An 11,912-nucleotide genomic window follows, 5' to 3' on the forward strand; every position below is an offset into this window, starting at 1 on the left:
TTTTGTTTGCTTCCATGGGTTTAGACATTAAAGTGGCTGTAAACCCTTAGAAAACACTTTGACCTACAGGTAAACCTAGATTAAGGCTTACCCGTAGGTCCAAGAAATATCTCCTTAACCTACACAGTTAAGGAGACCTTTTACAAAAATAGGGCACCACTGTCTACATTTATGTGCAGCGTAGACAACGGTGCAGGCACACTGGGCGCGCCGCAAGTGAAGGCAAACATGCCATCATAGCTCCCGCGTGAATGCGCCAGAGTGAAGTCATTGCTGCTCCGGCCACTCAGTGCCAGAGCAGCGATACCCAAAAGATGGATGCTTCGTACTACAGGGGACAGCGGTGACATCACTGGCTCCTGTGTCAGGTAAGTGACACATAATGGGCTACTATGCAATGTAGTCCATTATGCTTTACCTTTGCAGGGAGACAAAGAGGAAGTAAACCAATCAGGTTTGACCCTTTGAGAAACCTAAAACATGAGTGCTTCAGTGATTTGTCAGGGCATTGATGGTTTCTTGGTTTAAAGGATAAGTATGACAGCTTCAGGTTTGTGCCACCGCCAACATTCTTGTGTTCCCTTTGCGCTTCTGCAGCCCTTTTCAGCCATCAGAGAACAAAAGTAAGCACTGGAACCTTGCAGTAAAGAAATCTCAAATTCCATCAGTGACAGTCCGTGTTAATGGGGAAAATGTCTCGCAATGGAGCTATTGTATTCTCCCAGAGGGGAGGCGCTGGTAGCTGTCCCTGCATGGATAATACAATCATATCCTAAAAATGTTGCCATGCTGTTGTACAGTCAACCTTGTCCATACATGGTTTGAACCATCTGTCTGGCTTAACCTAGTTGTGATGGTTGAAGTTTACATGGGGCTGAAAATTCCTTCCCTTCCACCATTGTTATGTGAAGGAGTCCCATCCAGAATTGCCAAGTATTTTGTTAGAAGTGGCTTCATGGAGAAGTGGTGGGGTAAATGAAAGGTAGTATGGGCTTCTGGGTGAGGGGGTGATCTTAAACAGAACCTGTTACTCTGTCCTTCATAGAAAAGCAGATCTTGAGCAAAGCTTTTTTTTTTGAGGATTTGGAGGGGGTTACACAGTTGTAAGGTAGAATAAAGACATCAGTTCAACGTGTGTGGGTGCATGTATTTGTCCATTTCCCATATCCCTGTATATTGTGGTTGCGAAGATCTGGTTAATGTTTTTTATTGCTGTCTATTTGTTAGCGTCTTTTACTGTATCGATCCTGAATGTCACTGAAAAATGGTTTAAATTCAAATGCAAGTTGCTGCCAGAGCAGCAATAGAGGAAGAATCTTCCAATGGGGCGTTTTTTGTTTCTGTGAAAACTGATGGAGAGAATTTTACACTAGAAATATATCCTCACTTCTCTCTTAAACCTTATTGAACAATATAAACCACTCACAGTTGGTTTACACTCGAGAGTCCTCAAAGAACCCAAAGAAGCCAATATTTGTTATTTTTCTTCCTATCCCAATCCACAGGATGAGAATAGTGAAAAGCTGAAGGACTATTTAGGTATAAATGGCATAACTCAAAATAAAAATGCTGACTTTTCCTTATCGGCTCGCAAATATTCTGATCGGACCCTGTCATTCGCCAATTTCTTGTTTAAACGCAAATTACAGAATGGAGCACTGCATGAGAACCTGGCTGGTATACTCTGAGAAAGAGCTGCTTTTTGTGCCCCTTGTCTTTTAGGTAGTTCATCTGCTAAATGTCAGCTGGCTTAAGAAGGATTTAGTGACTGGAAGAATGCTTCTGCTCACCTAAGAACACAAAGGCTCTGAGAAACATAAAATATGGTTTCATGAGATTAGAAAACAGGAACGCTGCATGTGGCAAAATGAATAACATGCTAATTTTGCAACAAAACAGAGTACTGGAGAAATGTCCTCAGGCGCGTTGTTGCGGTTGTGAATGCTTTATCTTCTCGTGGATTGGCATTTAGAGGCACAAATTAAAGTTTTGTCTCTCATACAAATAGTAACAATCTAATGTTACTTGAACTCATTGCTGAGTTTGATGCCTTCATGGACGAGCACATTAAGTGCTATGGCAATGCTGGCTCTGGCACAGCATCCTATCTGTCCAAAACTGTTTGCTATGAAGTCATTGAAATATTGGGAGTCAGACTGCTAGATGCAATAATTCTTAAGTTGAAGGATGCTAAATATTACTCGATAAGTGTGGATCCAACCCCAGATGTTTCTCGCGTGGATCAGCTAGCCTAGTTGGATAGAAAACGGGTTACAGGGGCATGTCTAAAGGGTGGTGATAAATGTGTATTCAGACTGGTCTGGAGTGGTAAGTGGGGTACCCCAAGGCTCTGTCTTGGTACCAATTCTGTTTAATTTATTCATAAATGATAGAGGATGGGATAAATGGCTCAATCTCAGTTTTTGCGGTCAACACAAAAATAAGTAGAGCAATAACTTCACATCAGGATATAGAAAATTTACAGAAATACCTGACCAAAATGGGATAGGCAACTACATGGCAAATGAGATTTAATGTGGAGTAATATGAGGTCTTTGGGGGGGGGGGGGGCTAGAAATATAAATTCAAACTACTCACCAGTAGGGATGAGCTTCGTGTTCGAGTCGAACATACGTTCGACTCAAACATCGGCTGTTCGCCCGTTCGGCGAATTCCGAACGTTATGGGCTGTTCGCGCCACATTCGTGTGGCGCTCACGGCCCACAATGCACTGCGCCATCGCAGTGCATTGCTGGCTCATGATTGGTCAAGCATGCACTGTGACCCCGCATGCTTGGCCAATCACAGCGCCGGCAGCGAGGAGAGCCATGATTGGCCACAGGCAGGATGGCTGTGGCCAATCATAGCTCAGGCTGTGTAGTACACGCCCCACACTATATAAGTCCGCCAGCGCGGTGGCCTTGTGTAGTGTGTTGGAGTCTGTAGTTAGTGGGTGTTCTGTGTACCTTCAACACAGTATACACCGATCGTTATCGGCCGATTATTTTTTTTTTTTTTATTTTTATTTTTTATTTTTTTTTCGTTCTTGCTCTTCTGTAGTGGTTGTTTTCTGCGTGCCCTGACCACAGTATACACCACTATATCCACCTATATAGCTAACTATCTTGCTCGTTTTTGTGACTGGAGCTACACTTTAAAAATGTACCAGTTGAAAATTACAAACAGATTCAACTTAACACAACAAATCTACACAGTCCCTGTCTTGTTTGCACCACCTGTATACTGCTGTTCTGAGTATATAGGGCCTGGGGGCCACACGTATTTCCTTTTTTTTTAATATGGGTACTGGGTTCCCCTTAATATGCGTACAAGACCCAAAGGGGCTGGTAATGGGCAGGGAGGGCTACCAATGCCATTTTTCTCAATGATTTTCAACCATATTGCAGGAACCACATATAACATTAAAACCGCAAGCAGTTTTAAATGACTTTTCTTCCGTTAAATGTCATTTTGTGCAGGGACTGTTCTAACCATGGGAAACACGTGGCACTTCACAGGCATACTATAGACACCCCCCAGGCACAATATTTAAAGGAATATTTCACTTTTTTTTTCACTTTAATCATCATTAAAATCAGTGCTCCCGCCAAAACGGCCATTTTTAAAACTTTTTTTTTTTTTTTTTGCATTGACCCATGTCCCCTGGGGCAGGAGCCAGGTCCCCAAACCCTTTTTAGGACAGTATCTTGCATATTAGCAGTTAAAATTTAGCACTTTTAATTTCGAACGTTCGAGTCCCATAGACTTCAATGGGGTTCTAACGTTCGTACGAATTTGGGGTCCGTTCGAAAGTTCTGGTGCGAACCGAACCGGGGGGTGTTCGGCTCATCCCTACTCACTAGGGGGAGAACCTCTGGGCGAAATCATAGATGGTGAAAGTTCTGGGGGTCCTAGCAGACACGGAGCAATCGCATGCAATGTGAAGCTGCAACTACCAAAGAAGGCAGAATTTTAGCATGCATAAAAAAGGTGTACATACCCCAGGGATAAATCTCTATAATGCTGTCACTTTATAAAACTTTGGTTAGGCCACATCTGGAGTATTGCATCCAGTTCTGGTCAGCAGTCCTAAGAAGGGATGTGCTGGAGAGTCTAAAGGACAACTAAATTAATAAGGGGACTGGAGGACCTTTTTATTATGAGGCATGACTGCAAGCACTAAATTTTTATTTTTGCTGGAGAAGCGACATTTCAGAGAGGACATGATAGCGATTTTACAAATGCCTCAATGGTGAGCCCAGCATAGGAAAATAAACTATTCAGTCTCAGGGAGTGAAAGAGAGGGCAATGGCCACACTATGAGATTGGAGAAGTGGTTTAACCTTAAACTGTACAGGGGGGTTTTCGCTGTCGGGACGATAAGGATGTGGAACTCTTCCACAATTGGTGGCGGCAGCGGGTTGTATTGATATTTTTAAGACTCTAGGACGTGCATCCTTAAAGAATACAACATAGAGATATGGGAAATGATTATAGACACTGACACAAGTACACCTACACAGGTTAAACTGGATGGACTATTGTCTTTATGCAACCTTGCCTACTAATTATGGTGCCTGATTTGCATGAGTACTGCCATTGTGTGAGGAATTCTTGGGGGAGGAAGAAAGATGGAGGGTAAACGGTGATTAAAAGCCTTTTAAAATGTTTTCTCTGCTTGTGTTAGGTGTTTGTTTTCTGCAGTGTCTCGGTTTGTGTTCCCTCCTCCAATGAAACCTGCACCTCGGACTGCTCTAGCCTTAAGCGAGGTAAGGAGCAGTCACCTCATTTGAGTCTAAATCTGATCACTAGTGTTGCTTGATCTTTTGCCCACTTCCTTGCCATTGTAGGTCGGCGCTTTGAGACTGATTATTCCCATCAATTGGTGAAGACTGCTGGGCCTCTTGTCTTTCAAACAGGGGCCAAAACTGGTATGATGATTTTTTTTTATTTTTTTTTATATATTTGCACTGTAACATCCCTCATTCTTTTAGTCTCGCTTCACACCACAGTAATGCATGTATAAGAATGCTACAACATTGTTTTTGTACACTGCTATTCATTTTAAATGGCACCCCAACACATGTACACTAGCAGCAGCATATCAAGGCACAGATTTAAAGTGAATGGGCTTCCCTAACTACCGTAAGTACACATCAAAACATAGGCATGCACCGTGCTTTAGTATTAACTGAGCTTTGAGGGGTTAAATTGCTCAATCACATTTGGGTACATTGTGGTATGTTTTACTTGGTGACTTGAAAATTTAAAGCAGACATGTTCCCTCTTGTGTGACATAAAGGCATACATTTTTGTGGCAGTCCAAAATGGATACCTTCAGTTAAGGGCGCTGCTGCCCTATCGCTAAACACGTACCCGAATTGATTGATACACGGCAAGTTGGGTGGGTTGACATACATCAATTCCCAACAGTGTCTATTATTGGTTGCGACCTCTTTGCTTCTGCAGCATTGAAAAGGTGATTGATCCCAGCAATCCGCTGGCACTCTGTGGCCTACAAAGAGGGAGATGGCTCTTATTGCAATGAGTGAGCCAGTGGCAAAAGTGAAAAATTAAGACTTATTGGTGCTAATACTGCAGCCAAGCCACATCAGCAAGTGGTAACGTCAGCAAGTCAACATAAGTGGGTGTTGACTTCAGTTCTCCTAGTTGAGCTTCTTGATTTGTATGTGGTCAGTTTTTACTAAATTACAGCTTCCCCTAATCAATTCATCAAATCGGAACAAAAACCCAAACCCCCCCCAAATGCAGTAGCAATCCCTTGTACATGAATGGAGTATTGACATGTGAGACTGATGGCCTTGGGTAGCCTGCTCCATAGGGAGCCATGTGTTTGGTTATTTGCTATACCTATTTTAACTATCACTAACCATTTTAGTAGCAGCATTGAACTATTAAAAATATCCTGTATAGCAGCCTGTTCTAGTGACCACCTGCAAATGGTTAATTCTTAGCAACAGATTAAAATCTCCAGTTCAGCCCTAGCCTTAATCTACTGAATAGTGCTTATCGCTCAGGCTTTTAACATATCATACCCAAAGCCTCAGTGCCAGGAAATTATGCAAGTTGTTGCATCCTGCATTATCCTGATAAATTTAAATCTCAAACTTAATTGGAATATGTTATATTATGATCTGGCAATGCAGGTAACTCTTGTTACATCTTGTTCTGTGTGTCACAGGATTGGCCAGCCTCCAGCACCTCACCATGGCTCTTCCAGGAATCCTATTTGCAGTAGCACTACTTGTTCTCCTATGTCTTGTTGTTGTACTCAAACGCAGTTTTACAGTTAGGTCCAGAAATGTAAATTAGATTATCTAGTTTTCAATTAAAGCACTTTATATTCTTCTCTGGTCTTTTTGTGTGTTAATTATTTTGAAAGGCAAAAAAGTAAAGCTACAGGGCCTTGGGAATGCCCCAGCAGCACCTGAATTCTGAAGCATGACCTGGTCTTCTATTTTTTAACTTGAATAATGATGGCATTAATAGAGAATGTGGTCAACTTGACACAGACTGTTGACTTTTTAGATATGCGGGCAGCCCCACGCAGATTGTAATTAAAGAGAAACTCCTACCAAGACTTCCAGTTCTGCAGGTATAGGGAGAAAATGTTTGTAGTCTACATTCATTTTAGGTAGACCCCCCCCCCCCCCCCCTCTGTGCCTGTGAAAATGTTCTCCCTGAGACAAAGGGTAAGGGAAAATGTCCCAAAATACAAGACTGCAATTAAAACGAGATTCTGAAACGTAATCTTTAGCATCCAAAACAGTTGGTTGGAGATACACCCAAAGACTGCATTGTAAAGCACTGATGTGGGCATACTGCTGCTAAAAAAAAATAAAAAAAAAAAAAAATGTACATTCATAAAGCAGTGTGGGGGGGAAAAAAAACTAGGAGGCATGCCTAACCATGTAACACTTCTGTTTGACTGGCTCTCCACTGTTCTGTGTTAAGCAGGGAGGACTTTCTAGGATACCACGGGCTGTATGTCGTGGCCTGAATTTTAAAAATTTGGCTGCAAAATGCATGCTGTGTTATGTAATAAACATGCAGCGTATAACCATGGATAGTCATGTACATGCTCCCTTAAGTCCCTAAGAACCCATTAACACTTATGGATTCCGGTGTATTGAGGTAAAATGTGAACACTAGGCTTACATTGACATTGAGATTTCATGAGTTTTCAGTGGCACACCAACACACTAAGGCAGTACACCATAGACACACGTGTATTGAAGAGCCCCACAGCACACTATATACTACCATGCATGCTGGTGCGCTTTGACATAGAAAAAAATGCTACATGTATTTCCAACGCTTCCCATGTGAACAATTATGAATGGCTCACTCTTGTGCGTTTATATTTTATGGGATGGACAGTAGATCAGCTTTTCAGAAGACCGATTCAAGGGAGGAAAGTTAGGAACTCTGCCATGGATGTTACTTTGCTAGAATTACGGTATAAGAAGCCCTTGGGTGGATAGAATCTGTCAGGATTTTTGCTATATCTCAATGGAAGATTTTTCCCTCTATTCCTGTGCAGGTAATGGCTGTCACAACAGTAACTAATTGGAAATGTATGCAGTGGGAGCACAGGGAGCAAATAAAACATTGTGTTATAACCCACCCCACTGTATTCAAAACTAAAGTGTTGGCCGAAGTTGTTGGTTAAAACCAGGTTGTGGGAGTCCATTCTGTAGAGCTGGTACAAAGAATGTGAGCTTCTTTCCATTCTGAAGTTCACCTTTCACTTTTTCAGTTCTGCTTTAAATTGTCTCCTTGTTTACTGAAGACTGAAAATGTTTCTCAATTTTCATGAACATTGATTATATAAAAGTCTTCTTAGAATGGCACAAACTGGTGAATAAAAGTGCTAGACTTTGACATGAGCCATGCAAATTCACAGTAAACGTTGAAGTCCTGAGGGAGAAGGTAGTATCCAAGACTTTCCACGATAAAATGCTCCTAGTACAAAGAAGGTTGGGCATGTAGATTCTCATTGTTACTGAGCTTTCCTTCATAACCACACTAACGGTATGGTGTCCATATTGATCCAAAAGCTTCAAAACCTCAATGTCCTGAAACAAGTTTAGAAGTCAGGAGTTCTACGGCTGCTGTTTTTCTTGTTCCAGGTCATTGCCACAAAGTACTGAATTCAGGAAAGGGCCAGCAGTGGCAGCCTACTGATTTCTCTTGGTACAATTCATACATAATCTATGTATTATTTTGGTATCTTCAGTGATGTTCAGTAAAACACACATAAACTGAATTGCAAATAGTATAGCAAGCTAGAAATTCCATGTGTGATGAATCCCAACACCATAATGTGATGCTCAAAAAATAAACTTCTAGTTCTTCACCACGAAGAATCATTTTTCCCATCCTAGTTTCATCTCGAGGGGCCAGTGGAGTAGAACTGTGGAATCAGTTGGTATTCCAGAAGCGCTGTTTGACCCTCCTGTAAAAAGGGGTCAGAATTTGGGGCTACCCATCTCCTGAGCACTTGTGGTAAAGATCTGGAAGTTTATTTTTTGAGCATCACATTATGGTGTTGGGATTCATCACATATGGTCTTTCTAGCTTGTTATACTATGTATATATTTATAATGTTTTACGGAACATCACTAGCACCTCAACCTTTAATATATTGGCAGATTTCGGTGACTTCACTTTTAAAGGGACAGCTTATACTATGTTTGTTCACTGATTCCACAGGGCGCCGTTCATCTTCAAATTTGAACCTGTACGTTTGCCCAGAAAGGGCATGTTTGTTTAATTTGTCTCTGCTGTGGTTAATCTTTTTGTCCCAGTGCCCATGGGAGTGAGAAGAAGCCCTGCATAAGCGCTGCTTGGTCTGAGTGAAGGGATTCCCAATGTTGCCACATGGCAGCTCGGCCCAAGTGTTATATCATAGTGGAGGGAAGACAGTCAATGCTCCTCCTCCACAACCGGAAAAATAAGTTTGCTTGCTGTCCTGGTGGAAGGTTTGTGACGGATATGCAAGTATAATTTCAGTGAAATTAGGTGATCAGGGTGTAGACCAGAAAATTTATACTAAGCCCTTGTACACAGTCAGATTCCGTCGGAATGTGTCCGATCGGAGCATTTTGTCGGATATTCCGACTGTGTGGTCTGCATCGGACTGTTTCCGTCGGAATATCCGTCGGACCAACTTGCCGGAAATATTTTCAGACAAAATGCTCTGATCGGACATACTCTGATCATGTGTAGAGAATTCCGATCGGACAAAGTGCCACGCATGCTCAGATCAAATTCCTAGACCAAAGCTATTGGCTACTAGCGTGAACATAGTCCCGTTGTAACGAAATAACGGCATCACGTCGGATTTTCTGACAACTTTGTCCGACCGTGTGTATACAACAGTTTCGGACAAAATCCGACGGATTTGGTTGTCGGAATCTCTGACCGTCTGTACAAGGGCTAAGAGTAGACAACTTTCAAATGCAGATTTGAGGTGGAAACTTCAAAATGTCAAATTCACAGAACGCCAGTCATGCAGTGTACTACCTTTTTTTAGAGCTAAGAAGCAGAACACATTTGTATAAAAGTCTCTCTATTGAGGCTGTACCTTCACTACACCCCAAGAGCCCTTAGTGCACAGTTGTAACCTGAAATTATTTGCATCGATCTAAACGCAGAAGCCCACAATCTGTTTTCAGACCTATTTTTGGCAGGGAATATGTAAATGATTTCCTGTATTTAGATCTTTGCCTTTATTTTTACCCGTAGGGCAGTAGATATGTAAAAATACATGGTTTTTGGGTCTTGCTGTGCTGCACATTAACACAACAAGAAGTGGAGGGAAACTGCAGAACCAGTAACACTGAAAGATATAGTAGTAACAATTGAGCTGCTAACAGCCTTCCATCCGTAGGCTTTACGGGAACCAGACTGCTTAACCTTTGACATTTGTTACACAGGTTGGGGCAAGGCGACAGTCGCACTTCAGTTAAACTCTGGCTGTGCAAAAGACCTCATCCAATCATTGAAATGTACAGGTTCAGCGGCTGCAAGTAGCTACTCACAACAGCAGGCATCGTCCAGTTCCTGCCGCTGCCATTTGCACCATGGCAAAACATCTGGTGTAAATGTACCCTAAGGCAAACTGTGGTGACTGTATAAACCTGCAAGCCTTAGTAATATGGCAGATCACACAGCCCCAGGAATGGACAATCCTGGAAGTGGGGGGGGGGGGGGGGGGAAATGTAGGGGTGGACATGACCTTGTGTCCAAGAGAACCTGCAGCAGAAGGGTTAATAGACCAGGAGGTAGGGCTAGAGTAAAGGAAAGGGGGAGAGGCAGTATAAGGGGACAGGGCCACGTGGGAGCACTGCGTGGCGAAGTGAAGAACGGGAGGAGGCAGCTTTCCCACCCTCCCTCCCTATTGTGTTTGTTTTAGGATCCTGTTGTTGGTTTTTCTCGGCTTGTGTTTTTTTATTTCAGGGGAAGATGGACAGTCATCGCAACAGTTGAAATCGGCCCTTTTGGGGGCTGCAGCGTTCTTTCTGGTGGTCTTTGACGGTGGCGGTAAACAGAAGTGATCTAAAAGGGGTGGGGGGCTCATTGGTAATATGGGCCCCTCCGGTGTATTCCTGAACGGTGGACAGAATACTGGGATGGTTTTACTGCAGGAATTGGTTGTCTCTGAGCGGTCACAGCTGGAGGCTGGTTATGGTAAACGTACCGCAGTGAGGTGGTGTTATGTTGTAAAGTGGGTCACCGTCAGAGATCACCAGACTGGGTTTAGAAAAAGTGTTTTGTTTAATGTTTTTGTTATGCTTGTGTGTGTATATATATGTATGTATATGTGTGTGTGTGTGTGTGTGTATATATATATATATATATATATTCTCTTTGGCGTGAGTAATTCTTGGTTGTGTTAATAAAGGCTGTTGTGGCCAGTTTACTCCAAAGAGAAAGTGTGGTATCATTATTATAAGGGTTAATAAAAGGGTGAAGAAAGGTAACAGGTTAAGTAGGGGACATTTGGACTACACGGGTCATGTGCCAGTTATGATTGAGACCCTGTCACCAGACCATTTGTCTACAGATATCCTCAGATTATATGTGCATGTTTATCTGTACATATCCAAAAGCCCTGAGCCTAGCTGTCATTTTAAAATTACTTTCTATGGTATAAACCAAAAAAACTATATAACTGCAGCTACAAAAGGTGAGAAGAGTTGAAGCACCTGTGACTGACAGCTAGGTATGCAGTGTTAGATCAGTGATCTCCTTCATGCTGGTACATTGTTAATAAAGCTCAATGAGGGATACTGGTGTCCACATAGCTTTTCATCTGCAGCTGCTAGGTACAAGCCAAACGTGTTTCTGCCCAGTGAACATGAACTTTATATGCGAGTTGCAATACATTTTTAATGTGACAGAATACATCCCTCTGTCTGGAGACGTTCCGAGCCCTTCACTGCAACTGGAGAAGGCAGCACAGTTTTTCACCTGGCAGCTGGGGCTTAACCTTCAAGCGGAACTTCAGTCATTTTTTTCATCTTTTAAATCTTCTGCCCTTGTTTTAACGTTGGCTAGTAAAACATTTATTTTCTGCCAGTGAATGCTGTATACAGCCCACTTCCTGTTTCTCGTCTGGGAAAATAAGCCTAGGCTTATGACCTTGTGCACATCTTGCTCTCTTGTGAGAGTTTGCCAGGAAGGGAGGTGGATGAGTCAGAGGGCCAATGAGAGCTGCAGAGCTGGATGCATGTCTGTGTAAATCCAGGAAGTGAACAGGCAGCAGTTTCAGCTGCCCACAGTTTAAATCATTGCAACCAGACTTTGAGGGGGATTTCTGCAGCAAATTTGGTAAGCACAGAATCACAGTATATATAAAATATGCAAAGTGGTTGGAAGGAAGC

At 42.5% G+C, this 11,912-nt stretch overlaps 1 protein-coding gene across 1 annotated transcript in view; it reads left to right on the forward strand.

The window, feature by feature from the left end:
- The window catches only part of LOC143930436 (zona pellucida sperm-binding protein 4-like), a 113,036-nt gene extending 106,667 nt beyond the window's left edge, over window positions 1-6,369 (forward strand). Inside the window, exons 10-12 of the mRNA XM_077454751.1 lie at window positions 4,688-4,769; window positions 4,851-4,931; window positions 6,203-6,369. Of these exons, the coding sequence (XP_077310877.1) occupies window positions 4,688-4,769; window positions 4,851-4,931; window positions 6,203-6,333 (294 nt within the window). The 3' untranslated portion in view covers window positions 6,334-6,369. The remainder of the gene's footprint in view (window positions 1-4,687; window positions 4,770-4,850; window positions 4,932-6,202) is intronic.
- The last annotated feature ends 5,543 nt before the right edge of the window (window positions 6,370-11,912 follow it).

This window comes from Lithobates pipiens, unplaced genomic scaffold (genome assembly GCF_037356315.1).
Source record: "Lithobates pipiens isolate NorthernLeopardFrog02 unplaced genomic scaffold, aLitPip1_a1.2 Scaffold_25, whole genome shotgun sequence".
Taxonomy (NCBI): Eukaryota; Metazoa; Chordata; class Amphibia; order Anura; family Ranidae; genus Lithobates; species Lithobates pipiens.